At 33.9% G+C, this 21,241-nt stretch overlaps 1 protein-coding gene across 1 annotated transcript in view; it reads left to right on the forward strand.

Annotated features, from left to right (window-relative positions):
- Positions 1–21,241, forward strand: part of KIF6 (kinesin family member 6) — a gene marked incomplete at both ends in the record, with an annotated part of 136,392 nt that overhangs the window by 44,869 nt on the left and 70,282 nt on the right. The window contains 3 exons of the mRNA XM_079532826.1: positions 4,690–4,795; positions 5,635–5,776; positions 7,901–8,113. Of these exons, the coding sequence (XP_079388952.1) occupies positions 4,690–4,795; positions 5,635–5,776; positions 7,901–8,113 (461 nt within the window). The remainder of the gene's footprint in view (positions 1–4,689; positions 4,796–5,634; positions 5,777–7,900; positions 8,114–21,241) is intronic.

The raw sequence follows: 21,241 nt of genomic DNA on the forward strand, positions 1-21,241 counted from the left end.
TTCACAGCAATATTTAATTTTGATGCCTGATTTAGAATCCTGCTAAATTAATGTATTTCTCCAGAGGACATTCTTTTTCTTATATGCTACTCGATATTTAGTGTCTGCATTAAAAGTTCAGATTCCTGTAACAGCTACTTAATTGGGATGATTAAAGTGTGATTATCTTTGGTTAATCTCACTACTTTGTTCAAACTGGTCACCCTTTTGAAACAGTCAAAAGACAATTTAAAGTCGTTATCAAAGAGTACAGAGTTTGTTTTCTTATGGGGAGGAGGGGACAGAAAAAGGAGGGAAGGAATGGAGTGGGAAGGAAAGGAGGTGATGCATTATGTTGTAGTGTTTCTTTATGTATGTATTTAAGTACCACCTACCTGATATGTTTTTTCTCTGCAAAAACTCTCCACACATAGCATTAGTTTAGGCATGTTTTCTCCTGCATGAGTCAGTCTTGGCTGTGTCATAGTCCTTTCCAAAACTCTCATTGACTTACAGATCTAAATCTTTTCAGGAGTATGCGTTTCATCTTTGGATTTAATGTTTTTTGACTGTGTGGAAACTCTTCACATATGTTTGTCATATTGTAGCTGTCTTATTTCAAAGGATCTCCTTACATAAGGAGGTAGCAAAAATGTCTTCTTTTGCTTTGTCTTTCTCACAGATTTTTTTGTTGTGGCTAATAGGAAGAAAATTTGATAGAAGGGTCAGCTCACCATCTGTCTGACTGACTATGCCACTTAGAATGGCTCCCAGGAGAAAAGTGGCAACTCAGAACCTAGCCTTTAGTCTCAGAATCTTACCTAAAAATAAGTGGATATTCTGCCACTTGAAGCAATAAATTAAGTTGAACCCATAATTTTTATCTGTTAAAGTGCACTTGTTTGTGTAATTCAGTATCATTATTTAGAGACTTGCCTAGCACGCTTTTGGAGTTTACAGGATGAACCTGAACCTCACAGCAAATTCTTTACCATTGCTTGAATTCCGTACACAATTGATGTCTTAAGTTTGAAGTATACTCCCTTTAGACATTTTCATTATATTACAATTAGAAGCAGTAAGGGTTCTTCATCTTTCTTGTCCTGTAGTAGATTTTTTTTTCTGTTTTTAGAGCTCTATATAGGTATTTGAAGTCAAAAAGGTTTGAAAATCAGTAGAAACAGAAGGCACTTGAACTTGTTACTCTTATTTCCCTGCTCTAACAGAACCAAACTTATGTACAAATTTGCAGGGCTATATTACAAATTATCATATAAATATCTTCTGTGGGAATTATATGATGACTTAGGACACCAGTTCCAATGCTTAATTATCGTTATCATTACTTCACCCAAGTGTTAATCCACTACATTTGAAGTTACACTGTTAATAGGGAATTACTGTCATGCCCACTATCCATTTCTACCCACAGTTTTTACTTGACTGGCACTTTTCTCAGAGTTCTCAGGCTTGCTACCTGGCTTGGTGAGATACGTGTTCTAGGAACCTCTGAAGATAGACTCGTAATTTACTGATAATTAGTTATGTCAATAATGGCATTTTTGAAGCAATGGCAGAGACCTATTTTTCATTTGGTCAGTCAGCCTGGCTTCTATAGAAAATTCCACTTAGAGTTTTTCAGGTTATCTCATAGCTTAATTATATAGGAAAGTTATTGCAAATGTCCATCCAGGTGAATAGACTTTTTAATTGTTGGCCTTAAGTGTTTCAGTAGCTGTGTTAGCAGTCTTTCCATTTTGCTTGTCATGAAGTTCACAGCTTATACATAAAATTTGTTGTTCTTTATGTGAACTTAATTTTGATATGATATACAATGTTGGTAATCAAAGTTAAAAGGCAAACTTTCCCAGAAAGGAATCGTGTCACATTAAAAAAAGATCAAAATGAGTCTTTCCAAATATATATTTTTTAGACCTCACATCCTACGTGCTATTGAGAGTTCTAAACTTGAAAATGTACTCTCAGTTGTCTAGGAGTCCTTTTCGGATGCATTTTAATTGTGTGTACATGTAATTTACATGCTGGTTCATGGAAACGCAAGACTGAATTGGAAGTGAATTTGTTATTGTGTTTTTTTTTCTTAACATGAACGTCTGTTTTTTGATGGAAGGGTGAAATTGAGGTGGCAGAGTGCTTATCTTAACATTCCAGAGCCGTGCTACCAGAAAAGAGTTGCAGGGAGTATAAAACATTGAGGATAGAAAACTTTTTTGTTTTATGTTTCCTAAATTGTAAGCAGGTTTCATTACGAAAGAATTCCTGAAGAACAGAAAATGATAAGGGAGAAACCAAGTTGATAACGTAAATGCTGTCTCTGAGTTATGGTATTGTATTTGGTTACATTATTAGGAAGAATGCTATTAAAAGGGAAATTATAAAGACTTTAAGACTGATTCATAGTTGGTAAACAGAAACCACTGTTAGTTTAACAAGTTTCTACTTCAGCTATTTATCACTGCTTTTCTTAGTGTTCGTCCCTGCATCAGACTTGTTTTCATATAGATCATGGTACTGTTATTCAAACTCACCTGGATCAGCACTGCAATACCTTTCTATTTATAGTGTGCTATTATATACAAGTATCAAAATGAGTTTAAAATTAATATCGCAAATGATGTATGTATTTATACTGTTATATGATGTGTGTGTGTGTATATATATATATATATACATATGATGCATGTGTTTATACTGATACTGTTCCCTTGACATTGACTTAGAAAATTAGTTTTCTTTAATGGGCAGTTCTTAATCCTTTTTGCTTGTTGTATTTGCTTGGTGGTTGTTTTTTTTGTGTGTGTGTGTGTGTGTGTGTTCATTTTTTTTTTTTATCTGATGAGCACTAAGTACTTTGTTTACCATTTTCCACCAAAATGGGTCATTGTTTGATAGTTTCATGTTCTTCCTCCTTCAGGGAGTTTCAATTAGGGAAAATCATTCTTCCTAATTCAGCAGGGTTCTGGCACTAGGCTTTGGCACACTCTTGTTCCCAGTAGTGTAAGTTAGGCCTGCTGTTAGGGCAGAATGTAGCATTCCTTTAAGGAAAAATTGTTCCTAGAAGGAATTGTTACCGAGATCCTTAGAAAATTAACTAAGAATGGAACAGCCTGCCTACTAACAATACTAATTATTTAAAAAAAAAGAAAAAGAAAGCTTCATTAGTTTCATATTTGTTTCCAGCAGAAGCAAAGATTTCTAACATTTCTCTTCTTTGGGCTGCTTTTTCCTAATTTCTGTTTTAAGAGGGCATGTAAACATTAACCTACACTAGCCAGCATTATCATTGACATGATGGTGGTAACTCATCGCTAGTAAATTTAAGGATTGATTACTCAGGGCTTTTTGAAAAGAAACTATAACTAATGATTTTTCTAGGAAGCGCATACCTAAGAACATATCTGAGAGATCAATGGAATGGCATCAGGGCTGAACCAGAGGAAATAAATAAAAAAAATTGATTACCGGTGTTTTACAGTTATCTAGTATACCTGTGATGAAAAAACTCCTTAGGAAAGGGATGTTGTTGTTTACCTCATGATTTCATATGATCTTCCTTTTGCCACATATGCATGCCTCTAAACAGGCAAATAAAGCAAGTTTTTGTTGGGAGTTCTCTGTTAGCAATTTCTTGCTCCTCCTGAACATCTAGGCACAATATTTTTCATGTCTGGGCTATTTTATGTGATTTTTCTAGTTTGGTACTTAGTCATAATTCTTGAAACAGTTCTGTTGGAGGAAAAAGATTTAATATTGACTTATCTGCAATAGAACTGAAGACCAGAAGTTAGGTGACTATCTTTGAGTACAGTATGAGTGGTAAGAAGAGAGTTATTTTCCACGTATTGAAGGTAACTGAATTAAAACCAAGAGCCTCTGTATAACTTGTTGCAAAAAGGGTTTTTTTTTTTACTCTGCCTTTTTTAACAGGAGAATGACTTCTGTGTTTGATGTTCTGCCTAGAAAAAAGATTTAGAGTTGTTATTGTAGATGTAAAAATAGATATAGATATAAAATTCTTAAATGTTTTATAACTTTACATGATTCTGTGGCCTAATTTTCATTTAATTCTATAAATAGTTTAAGAATATCCTCCTGTACAGAGAAGTATACAAATATCCTCTCCCCTCCTCCCTTTTTTTCCTGTTTGACTTTTCACACCGAAAAATTCTTGAAGTGATAGGTAAAATTTTGGAAAAGTGATTTTTATGTATGAAAGTTTTCTGACTCTTGTATCATAAAAGATGGTGTTTGTTTTTTTTTTTTTCTTTTACACAAATAACTGCATATTTAAAAAAAAAGCTGATACTCAAAGCCTCTAAAAGTCAGGTTACCATGTTTTCTGAAAGGACAGACTTCAGTTCACTTTAATTGTGATATGGCAAAAAGAACTGTAATTTGTATTAAAAAAAAAAGAGAGAAAACAAAAAATTTCTTCCTGAAATCCTTCTTCCTTTAGTTCTGAAACCGTTAATTAGCACATGCAAGTATGGTTTGATACACAGTTATAGAATCTCCAGTATTGAAACCAGCTTTTAATATCAGCAATAAAAAGTACCATAATTGCTTGGACACTGGGGGAAAAAAAGGTAGCCTGCTAAAGTCAGTCATCTTGGTAAATCAGAATTTGGCACATTACTTTAGAGTTGACTAGTTTTTTGTGATTTTTGTCTCTTAAAAATGTCTTTTCAGCTTGGATGAATTAATAGAAACATTTCTGGAAGATGATGATCCTGAAACCACTTTGGATGTTGGAGCAGATATGCGCAAGATCAAGTACTGCTTCACTTACTTGAAGGTATTTCTTTTAAACATAGGTAGAGATGCAGCTGGGACTGCATGTACATTGAAGACATTCACAATTAAAAGAATCAAGTGATGCAGTATAGTTGAGAGATGGGAAATCTCTATGAATTGCATGAAGAACTAATAGAAATTTGGAATTTAATTGGAAAAATGCAGCAAGATTGTGTGAAAGGATCACAACTTGTACTAAATTGTAAGAGAGGACTGTAAGTTATTGGAATCAATCCATTGCAAGCTATTTGTAAGTGGGTTGATGTATCTGTGTATTCAGAATGCTATGATGTCTTTACTTTTTATAAACTATGTCAAAAGATAAAAATAATATTAAAGCACCATATGCTTGAATCCATTCACAATCTTACTAGTGTAAGCACTTCAACTCTGAGGAAACAAGATATACTTGAAGTAGAAAGAACAGTGAGGTTAATAGAGAAATAAGTAGAAGGCATTATACACTTTTTCTGTTTTGGGATGTTGTTTTATAATAAGACATGCATTCCTGATTTAAATTTATTGTGTTTGAATAATTAGGTCTTATTTGCACTGTTAATATCGAAAATACCATGATGCTACAGAACACTGGAGTCTCACTTAGATAGGATATAGTAAATGTGAAGTATAGTAACAGTGAAAACAACAAATGCAACTCATTCTGAACACCTAACTCATGCCAAACATTTGCATATAGCTTGATACAGTGGCATGATTTTATTCTCTCAAGGATGTATACAGACATTGTTTTCAACGTATTTTCCAGTGAGTCACAAGAGAAAGTAAATACGTAGCTGGATGTAAAGTTATGAAAGTAATTTCATTTTTTTCTTCTGGTAGCTACGACAGAATCATTCAAAGGTTTCTGATGAAAAGCTGCTCTCCCATCACATCTGTGAAGAAAAAAACACTAGCAAAGAAGCAGGAAAAGAGGAATTGAAAAAAATTAAAGAACTTCTGCAGCAAAGAGACAATGAGATCAGTATCCTTAGCAGGGGAAAAAAATAATATTTGGGTTTCAGCTGATGTGGTTACAATGGTTTCTCTGTGTGTGAGATAGGAGTTGGCTGCATGAAATGAATTTCTCTCTATTGACCCCACTGTGTTAAAGCAATACTCAGTTTCCAAATTTTATGTGGCAAGACCCTTTCTTTACACCTGCTTCTATTTCAGTTGTGACCCAAACCAAAATCCTGGATCCAGGCACCACTTAGCTTTAGAGTGGTTCAGCCAAGATCCAAAGACTGCAAATAAAGCCATGCCTAAAAAACTCTCCTCAAGCAAATCAGGCATTTTTGTAGAATGGGAAAATCTGATGCTATGTAAAGATCAATTTATTACCTTACAAAGAATAGAATTTCCTGTAAGTGTTATTTTTAGCCAAATGAAGTGCTGCTTTGGGGACTATTGGATTATGTACCTTTTGAATGAATATGAAACTTATACTCTTTACATGCATTTAAAAATTAAATTAAAGCTAAGGCTTTCTGCATATAAAAATATTAGACTACTTAAATGTGCTTTGTCCATTTCAGTGCCTTGCAGCAGACACAAGTATGTAGGTTGCAGTGAAAGCAATGTCTTTGTATTTGTTATAGTATTCATGAGAATAAAAAGAGCACAATAGCAGTACTCGATAGAGCAAATTCTCAGCTACAAAGCAATATTTATTTCCATCATAGTCACCCTCAGCTATGCATTTGTCAGTAATGCATATGCATTTTGTCAGTAATGTACACTAACCTGCATGCTGTTCTTGTGAAGATCTGTAGCAATGGAGGGGACCCACTGTCACTGTCAACAGTGCTGACATGCACCTCTTAATGCCTCACTGTGCCCACTTTCACTGTTTAGTCTCCATAAATGTTCAATAAGTGCTAATGAATGTCAGTAGGTGTCATTTTTTTCCACGTGGAAGAATTCAATGACACACTTTTTCTTCATATGCACTCCCATATCAGATACCATTTTGCAAGATTGCCCATCTGCTGCCATTTGTTGCACAGCAACAAAATGTAACAGAATACTGGTGGGAAGGTTCAACTGCTACTGCCATACTACTGATATATATATATATATATATATGGGTGTTAGCCCATGACATCCGAGGCATATATACATATATCAGTACTATATATATATATATAGTATAGTATAGTATATACTATATATACTATATATCAGTACTGATATATATATATATGCCTCGGATGTCATGGGCTAACACCGTAAAATGGGAGGCACTGCATTCACTGCAGCTCTTGTATATCAAATTCAGTCTATCATTGTTCAAAAGCTAATACTGTGACTTGTGTGATAAAGTGGTGAGCAATATGAAAGCTTTATAGTCAAGAAATGAGGTTTTCTTGATTGTTCTTCAAACCAGGAGCTATCATAATAACTATACTGTACAGAATTTTATTATTGTCACCCAGTTTACTAATTAATCTTCCCTTAGATTTTTCTGTTCATTTAGAAAATTGATGAGGATTAGAATTAATAACATAATAAAATAAATTCAACAGTACAAAGAATCCTGTGGTTTTGGTTGAAGGCTCACAAAATTTTCCCTGTAAGACCCCTTGATGCTCTTAGCAAAACATATCTATATCAAATATACTTTTAGTAAATATATAACAATGCATTTGCTAATTGCTGTTCTGCATTTTAGTAGACTTTCTTGTTATAAAAAGGCTACAGATGTGATACAATTTTCAGCCTAATTGTAAGTTAAGGGTTTCTCTTCTTCAAAAAACTTTGTTTATTAGACTTTAAATAAAATTTAAAAATTAAAAAAGGACTCACACAACAGCAATCTTAATGGAGTTTTCATTTGTTTGACTGGAGATGCTCAACAGTTGTGTTCAACTTGTGAATTAATTAGTGCTTTTTAAAGATGAATCTCCTGTATGGAAAAAGCTAAGATGGCTGGATTTCATTTCTAACAAAATTCCTAACTTTAAATTCATGTTCACAAACAGGCTTCTAAATGTGAATTGTTGTACTTTTAAAAAAAAAAAAAAAAAAAAAAAAAAAAGTCTTAAAGAAACAAATAACTGTTTTATTGAAAAGAGATTCTTAGTTACTTCCTTAATATATCTTGCAGATATTCTGGTAAATATGCTAAAAAATGAGAGAAAGAAAACACAAGAGGCTCTTTTTCAGCTCAATGCTGCCTCTGCTGGTTCTACATCATTGAAGCAGTCTCATTCTATAAACTTAGAAGAAAGTCAAAACCCATCAAGATTTTTTAGTCTAAAAGAAGCAAAAGATCTCAGCTCTTCAGTTCACAGGCTGCCTTTTCTTTCCAGAACTAAAGGTTAGTGTAAATTAAGCGAGTATTTATTGGGTTATTAAAATATGATTTTCAACCTATTATTCAAATGCATAACAGAATAGGATTTCTTTATTTTTAGTAATAGTAGTATTCTGCTAATTCTGGATACACAAATGCAGGGATACAAATTTATAGTGCTCTCAAGGTAATGATGGCTTTAACAAACTGATGTGAATCTTCTGTTGTATAGTTCTCCAAAAAAAAAAAAAAAAAAAAGCAAATTATGTTCTAGAACTTTAAATCTTCAAGTAAATTTGTACTCAGAAAAGGATTTTTTTTAGCGTAACTCATAAAAATTACTAGAAAAAAAAGTTGGTTTCCCAGAAAGTCTGGAAGTAATGACCTTTAGCAAAAAATAAATAATAACCAGTACAGCAGGTATTGAAAGAAGTTTTGTGCAGGCATTATTAATTGCACAGTATAGTAAAACATCAATAAACAAATTTTTCTTTCCAATTTTTTTGTAATCTTACAACCTATGAGAGGAATCTTACTTTCAAATAGAATGAGATTTCATTAATTATGCTTCCATCTCTGATATCAGATTGGAAACTTTCTGTGATTGTCATTAATAGTTTTGCTTATACTATACTATTTAGGTGTCTGGTTTTTTTTTTTTATTCAGCCTTTTCAATAAAATATTGTGATTATTTCAATTATTTTTTAAAAAAGTGATTAAATAAATTGAAGTCTTAGTTCCAGAAATGAAAGGTAGCTACACTTTTGTGCATTTCAATAGCTCTATTGCAATTCTGCCTTTCTAGAGCAAGAACTTGTATGAACAAATTCAAAATCTGCATTCTGTTGTATTTCAAAACAATAATTTACCATGTGATCCTATAAATTATATCCTTTCCAAAAAAAAAAATTGAGCTGAACTGGTAGACAAGGTGTTCATTTAGGGTAGCTAACAGTACCATTCGATATACATTAGTGTCATTTGTCAGCAGATAAGTTTGTATATGTGCAACTGATAAAAGATTTTAATCTAGTAGTAACGCCAATTTTTTCTTGTTATTCAAACTATACTGTAACTGTTCTGTAAAATATAGTAGGTAAACATTCCAGATTTTTTTTATTGAAAAAGAATTATTTTGGACATAAGGTTGGCGCAGAGGACCTGTGACAATGATGAAGTATCTTCTTTGGCTAGAAGTAAATCTACCTGATTCCCGTCATGTCGGGATAATGAGTGTTTAGATAAGTGTCTGTCTGGACTGAGAAGACAATATGTTCTGAGATGAGAAGTTTTGTGTATGATTAGATTACAAATGTTCTGAAAATAGCTGTAAACGTATCCCCTTCTTTCCAGTCTTCTTTTCAATCTGCTTTGGGTCAGGTTCTGATACTCTGTCACATTCAATGTGACATGAAAACGATGCATCTTCAACAATCATGATGGTAAATGTGAACAGAGGAACACTCCCCTAGGGGGCCATCTTACAGTTAATAAAAATAATTTAAAAAATATCAGCCATATTTCTCTGAGGGCTACAGATAAATAATAACTTTTTTTTATTATTCTAAATGTCCATATGTGTCTGCACATCTTTCGAGAGGCCTGATGTTCTGCTGCAAGTCTAGTCAGTAATGTTGGCAGCATTAGGACTTTGAATGTTCTGTAATGTGTAGCTGTTATAATGGTAATGCTTTAAAAAAAAGTATTTCTTAATGTTTGCATTACTGTTCTCAAGGAATACTTCAGAGTAACAAATGTAAAATAATAAATAAAACATAAATGTAGTAGAAACCATGTAAACAGCACAACCCATTCAGCCTTACCAGGATGCCTTGAACCCTATCTCTGGAGACCAATTATCTTTGCAAGTATGTAACCAAGTTTCCATGCTCTCTCAATCTTTTGTCTCTATGAGAATGACAGCATTTTCCCTAACGTATAAACTATATTTTTTTTTCTTTTGTTTGATTTCTTAGAGTACTGAAAATAACAAGCTTCAGTGCATGTTCACATTGAAAGTATTATGTTCATAAGTTCTTGAAGAATAGTCAAATTGTTTTTCAGATCAGTTTGTAGTTCGAATGAGGCCAAGAGTCTGTCAAAAGAAGAGAAAACGTTTGAGAGTCAAATTCAGTTAACAGAAAGCCGAACTATGGCTTGTAGTCAATTACATGATTTAAAAAGTAGTAATTGTAGAATCATAGAATGTCTGGGGATGGAAGGGACCTAAAGGACCATCTAATTCCCCTGTAGTGGGTGGAGACATCACCCTCTGCACAAAGCTCTACCTAACATGGCCTTGAACACATTCAGGGATGTGGCATCAACTTCTCTAGGCAACCTGTTTCAGTGCCTCACAACTCTGTGAGTAAATAATTTCCTCCTAACACCTAAGGATTTCTGCTCTTCTAGTTTAAGAACTGTTTTAGTTTAATTTTTATAATAGTACTGTAAGATCAATATCATACATTAAAAAAAAAAAAAGTCTTACCTACATTTACTTGAAGCATCCTGTTTTATCTGTAGGCAAGTTACTATTTTGAGATCTTCAGCTGCAATGCGCTGTAAGATCTCAAGAGGTTATCACTGTTTTTATTGCATAATTTTGGCAGTGTAAAGATACAGTGGTATACTATCAGCCAAAAGCTGTCTGCTATATGTGATAATGATTGAGATATAGCTCTTTCCTTTTGAACTCAGACCTGGACACGTGCTGCAGACTTTATTAATCCAAAAATGTTCTACCCAACAATTAAGCAAAGTGTTTTGAAAAAACACCACCTGGTGAAATGAACATTAATAACTTTTGTGGCAAAATAACTTAGTTGATATAAGAGAATTAAAATAAGTGCATATGGTTGGTTAAAACCTACCATTTGGCCTCCCAGTTTCTGTATGGATTTGAGAAGTTTACTTTTAGTAATTGTAATTTTAGTACAGACTATCTTACAGAAATGTTGTTCTCAAGAGTTGGGAACTACTGCAGGCCTCACCAGCTCTCATAATTGATTTTTCTATTATTGTCTTGTAAATAATGTCTTGTGACTTGTAACTACATTACAAGTAACTTACAGTAACTACTGCCTTGTAACGTAACTTAAAGAAATTTCAGAAAATTATACTGTCAATCCCAGAAGTTATAAATATTGACTCATATGTCTTAAAAGATGAGAAAAAATACATTATTAGATTTCAGACTACATAATTTTGAAATATAAATAGGCAAAAAGCATTATTTATTATTAATATTCTGAAAAGAATATTTTCTTCTGCATGCCACGTCTTCAGAAACCACTCATAATCTAATTTTTACAAGATTCTAAGGACATGTTTAACTTTAGCTATGTAAATACCAATAGATTTAACTATGTGCTTACTATTTGATTGAAACAATAACTCAAAAAAAGCAAATTGTGTTGGCTAATTAGCATGGATTGTATAAGTAAGGGAGTTACTATGCTGGTTAACTAAAATAGTGTTAATTGTTAAATATCTTTCTTTGCAAGTATCTTTCTTTGCATTTCAGAGTTGTTTAAATTAACAATTTGTGTTTACAAATTGTTAATTTCAAAATCCGTATAAAACAACTTATGGCACGCAATAACTCTAGGCAGGTTTTCGTTGCCTTGTTTAATTTTTTTTTTTGTTTTCCAATTGAGTTGTTTAAACAAAAAGCATCAGTGGTATCAATAGGTTTTAGAATTACTTAGGAAAGCTCAGAGGAAAAGCATCCTAGACTATCATTTTATAGTTAGTTCACATATTCATGATTTATTCTTCTGTATACTGTTTATGTATTTTGTAATGAATTTTTTTTTTCTAAAAGTGATAATCAGTTCAGAAGTCAGCAATAACTGGCAAATAAGCACTTAAATTTCACTAGTATCCTGACATAAATATCTCTTAAGCTATTTAGTATTGCCAGTTTTAGCTATGATGGTATGGTTAGGTTGAGGTTGAATTTGACAGTCTTGAACATCTTTTCCAACCCAATCAATTCCATGATTCTATGATTATCCTCTAAAATTGCTTACTAATTGGAGGGATGGATGAATGGACAGGAGCTGTGTATTGTGAGGTGCATGTGAAAGAAAAAAACTTAGTCTAAAAAACAAAATACTTGAGGAAATAAAAGAGGTCAAGGACGGAAACAAAGTCTTAAGAGTTCTGTTTGATTTGGGTTCTGCTTTATTGCAGTCCAGTGATAATTGAGGAGAATTCAGAACTAGAGCAATCTATACCATGGATTTTTACAGTGGGTGCTTCACATATTTGTTAGAATTATCTGATGCTGTCTTTCTGTCACTTAGCTGTGAAATACTAGACTAGAATAATCTTGCATCTATTCCCCTGTAGCGAAGTCTGTGAACTTTTTTTAATTTAGCTCCTAAAACTTTTGTCTCCTGCTTTTCCTGAGTATCATTCTTCAATTTTGAAGTAAGAATTTACTTGATTTGATATCACAATTACTGTCAATGAATAGAATTTTTTCCTTATAACAAAGTTTTTGATATCCTCAGAAATATGTTAGCAAAAAAAAAGTTATACTTTGTCAACAAATCACCAGTATAAATCGTGGTTTATGTAACAGTGCTTATTCTTTAGTCTTTAAGAATCTATGAAGCATTGGCAAGTTGTCACCTTGATATTATGCTCTCTCTTTCTGAAAAGTGTCTTGTTTATGTACAAGTGACCTTCACACATAATGTAGGAACCAGAATATCAGCTCAAATTACTGTATTGCTGAGGATTTTCTGCTACGTTCTGTACAGACAGAGATGGATATTTCAGAAAGTTTGGATGATGACCAATCTTTGATGTTTGTCTTGACATTTCAACAAATAGAAAAGTTTGTGAGGTATGAGGTTCAAATTTCACATATTGCAAATCTCCAAGTAATATTCATAATCCTGAAGCTACGCATTCTTTCAAAATCCATTTGGACTATATGCATATGACTTGTTAATTATACACATCAAGGATTTGTTAAAGATGTGGGAAAGAGCTTAGGCTTGAATCAAGCTAGAACTCTAAGTAGAGCTTTTAATGTAATACTAAACCTATTATTCACCATTTAAGCAATTTCCATATCTTAGATCATTTATATTTCAATTTACAACATTGTCTGTAATGTCTTTCCATTTCTGCATCTCATTTCCTTTTTCCTGAAAAGAAACTAGCTGAAAGTATGGGGGAGAATCCTACACTTGTATAGCCATGTATAGACATTTCTAAGTCTGTGCTGCACTGAATGTATGTATTCTTCCAGAAGAAATTGAATGCAGATACTCTAACTTTGAAGATATGACGTGTGCATTGTATTATTTACACTCCTATAAATTCTATCTTTTCTGTATCTTCTGTGTTCTTGAAACTCTGAATAGCAGACTTTGAGGGTAGTAGCTGTATAAACATAAAAAACAAACAAGACCTAATACCCCAAATTTGCATTCCAAATGTTTGGGTACTCGTGTCATATTTACCTTTTACTAATAAATACTAAGTTGTAAATAGTTTTTCCTGTTCTTAACTGCTTATTTAAATATAAGGGCTCATGTTCGAAATGAGATTAGTAAATTATTATCAAAAATAGGTTTTGATACCAATAGGAAATCTAATAAGAATGACTGAAATTAGATATGTGCATTGTTTTATTTCTTCAGATACACTATAGCCTGTATCAGAGTATTCTCCTGGGTGATTAGAGTAGAGGAGTACACAAGTGCAGCATCCTAGTAATGTCCTAGGTTTCACTGAGGACAGTGGGCTATACAACATTGAATTCTTCAGCTAAAAATTATGTTGGTTTACTTGCTGTTAGATTTGTTGTTCTTGGATCCCAAGAGTCTTCTTTTAGGAGGGTGTGGTAGGTATCATTCTCCTGTGATTTAGTAAGGCAGCAGCACAACACTGTTTAGGTTGGAAGGTTGCCTGCTGCTGCTATTTTGGCAAGCCAGCTCCTATCACTGAGGGCCTTTTACAGATTGTATAAGACAGTTAGCTTAGAATGAGCAGACTAGAGCTTTTTATCTTAGTCCAAGTACTGTGAAAAAGGAGAACTTAATTTTCAGTACCCATTTTAATCACAGAACACTCTAAATTATAGATCCGTAACTACATGAGTAAGAGTGCAGAATGTTTTAATATACTCAGTAGTTGTGCTGGTTGATTGCTATTATTTACTGCATCATGCTACCTTTTATGAATCTGAAAAAAGCATATCTCTCTGGCTGTGAATTTAATCTGTTTCAGATGAACATTCCAGAAAATGCAAAGATAGTAGCATAATAACTTGAGTTTTACAAAGGCTTCAACGCTTATTTTCAGTAATTCACCTTATTGTAAAATCTATACTGCAGTTTTGTTGTTATTCATAATCCACAACTAGAAGAGATCTTATATTTAGGATTTCACACACAGAGTTGCTTATGGTCTTTCTCAGGAGATTGTGCCACTTTTACAAATAAGTAGTTTCAGGATAAATCTATGAATAAAGCAAGAAAATCTGACTTCATCATATGTCATTGGGGTGGTAAACATTCTGTTGCATTTTGACTCTTGTCACTTTATATCACTTTTCTTGTGCAAGTGAGTCCTATTTTAAAATAGATCTGTCTTCTGCTTGCTTATAACATAACTCTGTCAGTGGAAGATATGTATATCATTTTTCCTCCTGCTGAATTTCTTTCTACTGAAGTTCAAACATTTTTGTTGCCAGAAAACAGGGCTAATATTGTGACATTCAAAGAACAAAATAAATTGTAGTGATAGTTTCCAGTGGTTGTTTATGCTGATGATCTTTAGAGGAATTGTTTTACGCTTACAAAAGACTTTATTAGGATCATGTTCTGGTCATTTTTAGCCATTTCCTGTATCTTTAACTGAGAATCTGTGAGGATATTTTAGTGTTTGGTGGAGAAATTATTTGCTATGCAACTCAGTCAGAATTGAATATTGCTTTTCACTTGGCAGTTTGCAAGCATGTAGAAAAAAAAAAAGATTTCTCCTGAAGGGCTGACAAGTTGACTTTAAAATGAGAGGTGAGAGATGCTTTCTATAAACAGATGGTAATTATGAACAGTGGGACAGTAGTGATGATAACACACCAACTGTTCAGTTCTGTAAGCTAAATATTTTCATCTTGTATTTAGACTTCTCAAAATATTTATCTTGGCTCTTTCATGTATTTATGTAATAATCTGGGGGAAATGCTTCCTTCTATTGTTGGAAAACCCACAGAAAACTCCCTACTGGAGAGGATTGACTGAGATTTTCCATCATAATCTATTCTGTGTCCTTTGTTCAAGAAAAGGTTTCAATCCACTAGGGAAACTGTCTATTACACATGCGTATGTCTTGGGATCATTTGCGGGTACTGTAGTAGTTAGCTGGGGACAAATATTCTGGCCCTGCGCTCATGACTGAGTTTGTCACCAAACAGATGTACCCATTTTAATGCTTTTTAATCAGCAACGAAGCACATTGATGTACTTCAAACATTACTCAGACTTATTCCTGATACTCCTCATTCCTCAGAATAGAATATATCTCCTGTTACGAGACCAGGTGAAAATACACATTCCAATTCATTCTCAAGCTGAACTTCTACCAGCTTAGATGTAGTTGAATTTTTCACTGCTACTGATAAAAATTTTGAAAATTTTATGATGCTATACTTCTGATAAGTTTAACAAAATTATTTTCTGGTATTTTAAGTCACCATATTAGCATACATTGCTCCAATTCACAGAACTACTGGGGTTGGAAGGGACCTCTGGAGGTCGTCTATCCAAACTCCCTGACAAAGCATGTTTCCTTCAGAAGATTGAACAAATATTTAGAGCCCACCTGAACATCTCCAGAGAAGGAGACTCCACAATCTCCCTGGGCAGCCTGTTGCAGTGTTCTGTCACCCTCACAGAATTTTTTTTTCTCATGTTCAGGTAATTTCTGCATTAGTTTGTGCCTTTTGCCCTTCATCCTGTCACTGGGCGCCACCAAAAAGAGTCTGGCTCCACTCACTTGATGCAAGAAGGACCTAGACGTACAGGTGGACTATAGGTCGACTGTGAGTCAGCAGTGTGACTTTGTAGCTGAGAAGACCGATGGTATCCCAGGGAACATTAAAAAAGAGTATGGTCAGCTGACTGAGGGAAGTTATCCTCTCCTTCTGCTCTGCACTGGTGAGGCTACATCTGGAGTACTGTATCCAGTTCCAGGTTCCTCATTTCATGAAAGACAAGGAACTTCAAGATAGTGTTTCATTTCCCTTATCAATCTACAAGTACTTTCCAGAATAAAATAGCTTTCTTTAAAAGGGTGGCAGAGCATTAGAACAGGCTGTCTAGAGAGGTGATGGAGTCTCTGGAGATATCCGTGTTTGGATGCTTTCCTGTAAAATCTACTGTGGGGAACATGCTTTGGCAGAGGAGTTGAACTTGGTGATTACCGGAGGTCCATACCTATGATCACCTATGATTATGTGATTCTGTGAAAAGTACATTTGATTGCATTACTCTGATTGTACTTCCAAAAAATTTATTTTGTCTGAATCCACAGTAAATCCACTGTGAGTTTTGCTTGAGACAGGACTTTGAATTGAACTTGCTGAGATTAGTGAGAAGTTAAAAATGAATGGATTAAGAAGTGCTAGTCTCTAGAAACGTCCTTGTAAGCAACAAAAAAATGATTATTTTTTGTTACAAATAAATATCAATGTGTGCTTAAGATGTAAATTTACATGAACTCTTGCAATTGGCATTTCATGCTAAAGTTCTGTTAGGATTTTTGTTCTCAACTGTTTATAAATACGAATGTAGAGGGTTGTGGTTTTTTTTTTTTTTTTTTTTTTTTTTAAGGAGATGAAGCCCAGATTTTGCTTTTTTGGAGCTAGATCTCCATTTGCAACATCAAAGGCAGATTTGGTGAGATGTAAGGATATAGTGAAAGTAAGGAGTACTTTCACTGATTTATTGGAAGCATGGAAACTTTATTATCTTATACAGAAAGTGCTGTTATGTAAGCCACTTACTACTATAGGCCGTCAATTTTTTTTTCCTCCATGTTTATTTGGTTTTACAAACGATTTCTGGTTTGTCTAAGATGCTCATTGTGTTTTTCTCTCATTTTCTCAGCTCGGAATTTCTTCTGATGTGGAACGTATGTTTGGAAGCTTGTTAAAGATGCTTTTGGCAGTTTTTACAGCTTTCCTATCAGTCTGTTTAGATGGGGAGTATTTTTACGCTAATTTACTGTTCTCTTATCCACATTAGTCTGCTGAAATGTAACCTACTGTTCCCTGGAAATTCTCTACTGTTTCAAATCTTTTCAACTTCCTGATTCATTAGCCATTTTGGCTGCCTAAAAGTGATATTGGATTTTTTGGACTAAATCCTTGAGGATGTTTTTACTTTCTGTGAGTGACCATCTTCAACTCTTGATATTTTAGAGGAAAACCTGCTCCTGAAAGTTTCTGCATACTTGAATTGAGATTTATTTGCTTTATCTATTGACTTTCAAGTTTGGCAAATACATCTGTGATATGTCTTCCATACTCTCATAATTAAGAACATCAAACTCAAGAAACTACAGTGTTTTCTTAATGGAGCCACTACATGCACATTACCTGTGCATGTGGGTAATAGAAAAGACTAGAAGTTCTTCCTTTTGGCTTAACCTTCAGATATTTCTATGCAGATGCATAGTGGTCTACTGAGCTATACTGAAAATAGTCTCCAGTCATTCCCAGGGTCAGGTAGGAGCCGATATAACTCTACTGTAAATTAAAGCAAATCTGAAAGTTGTATTGCTTACATAATAGAAAGTTATAGACAGAACTAAAATGATTCTTTGAGAACCTGTATAAAAGCAAGTATAAGTGATTATGGTCACTCTGTAACTGAAGTATTATAACTAAATCTTATGTTTACCAGTTATCCCAGTTCTTCAAACCATGAATCTGACTGAATACTGAAAGATGGTACCTAACATAACAAAGCTCTAAGACATCTACTTTTTAAATCATGCTACAGTGCTTATGATTTATTTTCTCTCCCAGACTAGTTTTCCTTGTAAAAATGACTTGGAGTGGTGAATCATTTGGTAACTGTTAAGCAAGGCATGTGTTAAGAGAGTTTGTTTTTTCCCCAATGATACTATGTCTCATACTATGTAAATATTTATGTAATGTGAGCACCTTATCTGGTTTCCAGTCTTATACCAGACCTGTATTCAAATTAAGATAAATTTCATTTTTTACTGTATATTCTAATGTCCAACTGCAATGTCAATTTTCTGTTGTAAGTTTCAGATTTGCTTTCGCATTTGGTATGTAATTTCAAGGCTTGTTGACTTGGTTACCTCCTGACCATTGGGCTACTGCTGCCTCGATGCTGCTGAACTTGATTACTATTGCAGTCTTAAAGGTTTTAGTGTTTATTGTCATTCTGTAATTCCTCCAGAGAGTGGACAGCTCAAAAACTATTATTTAGAAGTATTTAGAAGTTCAACTCTAAGCAAAATTAACATAGGAAAGACATCTGTAAACCTGATGCTGTCTGTACCATGTTTGATGCCTTCTATGCTTCATTTTCTTATACCTGTTTCATTGCAACTCCCATTTCTGCTTACATTTTAGACTTTCTGGTACCTTGAGTTAAAAGTTTTTAAGAATGTAAGTTTAGCCTACTGGAACTAAAAACAAGCTTTCATAAAAATCTGAATTGAGAGGTTAACTTATTTTTGTATTTATAATATATACTTGCATGCATTTTAGGAAGAAATAGATCTCTTTTGTTTATTCTTCAATAGGAACCAAACCAGTTTTTGCATTTGTCTCAGTATAGAGAGTAGAAATGTACAGCCTGGTTTACCACAGCAGTAGTTTGAAATTATGTCTATAGCTTTAATAATTTTCTCTATAGAAGGGACAGCTGACATCTTGGCATCTTTTACAGTAAACATGTGGATGTAATTTATGCTTTTCTTAAATACAGATTTGTAAGATTTTTCACTGAAAATCTGGAGCATTTTTGTTATCTTTTTGTCTTACCAGGTTGTATAACCTTGTTGTATTTCTTCTGTGTTAGAATTTCCAAACCTTCTTTTGTTATTGAAAAAACTATACAGAAAAAGCTTAGAGAATTTTTTTTGTCTGAAGTCCTTGTCATTTCCAACTTCTAAATTGCTGAAAACACTTGTTTGTGCTGTGAAAATTTGTATTCCTCAAAGAAAGAAAGTATCATAGCAGTAGTTTAAATTACAACCCGGACATGCATATTTAAAGAAGGTGTTCCTGTGCCACTACCAAAACTAATAGAAGTACCTTTTCCTAAGCATAAAAGTGCTGGAAATACATACCGGAGTTGCAATGTCAGATTCTCCACAGGAAGTTATAAAAACCCACACGACTGTTGTGCGATAACTTGTGGGTCCATCTGTTTTCATGCTGGAATCTAATATCTGGTGTTTAATCAAAGTGCTAAAATGCAAGATAAAATATTCCTTCCAGTTTTTAGTTGCAATTATACTAATGATACTTCTATGTATGTAACATTATCAATTTCCTTCTCAAGAACCAGGTGCATATTTAAAATTGTAACTACTTTCTTATTTAAAGATGAACACTTTACACACTTGTTTTCTGGGCAGTCGTGTTCTACCAGGTCAGGGCCTTATCAGCAAAACATCCACTTAGATTCAAAAGGATATCACAAGATACCTTTAATTCCTTCTCCTGTAGGGGCCTAGAGTTTGGGGCATATTCTACAAAGCTGAAACTGTTAAATGGAAACAGGGTGAGCACGTAGAACAGGTCGAAGACAGCTGCAAGGTTCATTGCATCCTTGCATGGCCAAACAGGATTGATTTATTAGCAGGGATTCCCTAAAGAACTAATGGTATTTGTTTCTCTGAGGAAATGCATAAAGGCATTGTTAGTGGATTGTTTTGCTTTGTTCTCCAAATGAAGGATTTTGCTGTAGTGCTCCATGAATTTGCTTGATTCCTGTTATGCTTGATATGTTTGATTCCTGTAGTATGATCTGTGTGTGGCTACAGCTTGAAAAAACATTTAGAAACAAAATCTGGTGTAAAAAGTAGCTGCTTGCCTGTTAAATACAAGTGATCATTGCATATATGTGATGACACAGTTTTATGGTATCCCTTCTTTACAGATATTTCTGAAATGAATCTCTTGGCCTAGAACTAAATTAGTCTTTAGAGACCTGCCTCTTCAGAAAACTCTGCCAAGAAGCAGCGCCTATTACAAAAAGGAAGATCTGTGGTCAGCCCATTGTTTGAGAAGAGTTTTCTCTGCTGGCCTCCCCATGTAGTGACTTAAAGTATTGTGGTGCTGGCTTCCCATGTTGATCCAAGTCTGCTTTTCACTAGATCTTGGAAGGAAATAATTGACCGAAGAGTGCCAACTAGAATATGTGTTTGTTAATACAGTAAATCTTGTTAGCAGTTCTTAGCATTATCATTGAATTTATATTTAAGTTAAAGAAACTTGGGTAAATTGGGTCTCATCTGAAGTCTTTTCAGTAAAGTAACTTTAATGCTGAGATTTAAATTCTTATGATAATATCTAAAGTAGTGGAAAGGGTTTCAAAGAAGGAAGGAGAAAATCTTAAAAGAGGTAAAAAGAGGATTGAAGGTCTGGAGTGTATAGGACTTGGTTTAGATAACTTGGGTTGGAAAGGACAAAGATGTGTGATGTAAGATGTGTTCCCAGTGAATCTGAGAATGAAACAAGGAGCAAGAGAAACCGTATTCCTAGAAAGGAAGGAAGCAAGACTTACTATGGAACAAAGTGTGAAATGATTTAATGGAAAATGACCATCGAGAGATGGTAATGTGTTTTGAAATGACACAAAATTAAATAAAAAAAAGCAGTTGAAGTGACCTTTTCCCTTCCTTAATTTAACTATTAACTACCAAGTGGGAACCTAAAGGTCAAATAAAAGCTCTGACGCACTTTAGATTTTATGGAACTTTTTTAAGTTAGGGGAGCTGGAGAGAGAAGAGATGCAATTTAAACTGCTGTGTATCTAATTGTAGCCTCTTAAGGAAATTTTTAGTCAGAGGTTGTATAAGAAGGGTGTCCAAACCTTTTGCTGCATTGAGTGAATAGAAATTGTCTCGGATCACAT

Source organism: Tetrao urogallus (genome assembly GCF_951394365.1).
Source record: "Tetrao urogallus genome assembly, chromosome: 2".
Lineage (NCBI taxonomy): Eukaryota > Metazoa > Chordata > Aves > Galliformes > Phasianidae > Tetrao > Tetrao urogallus.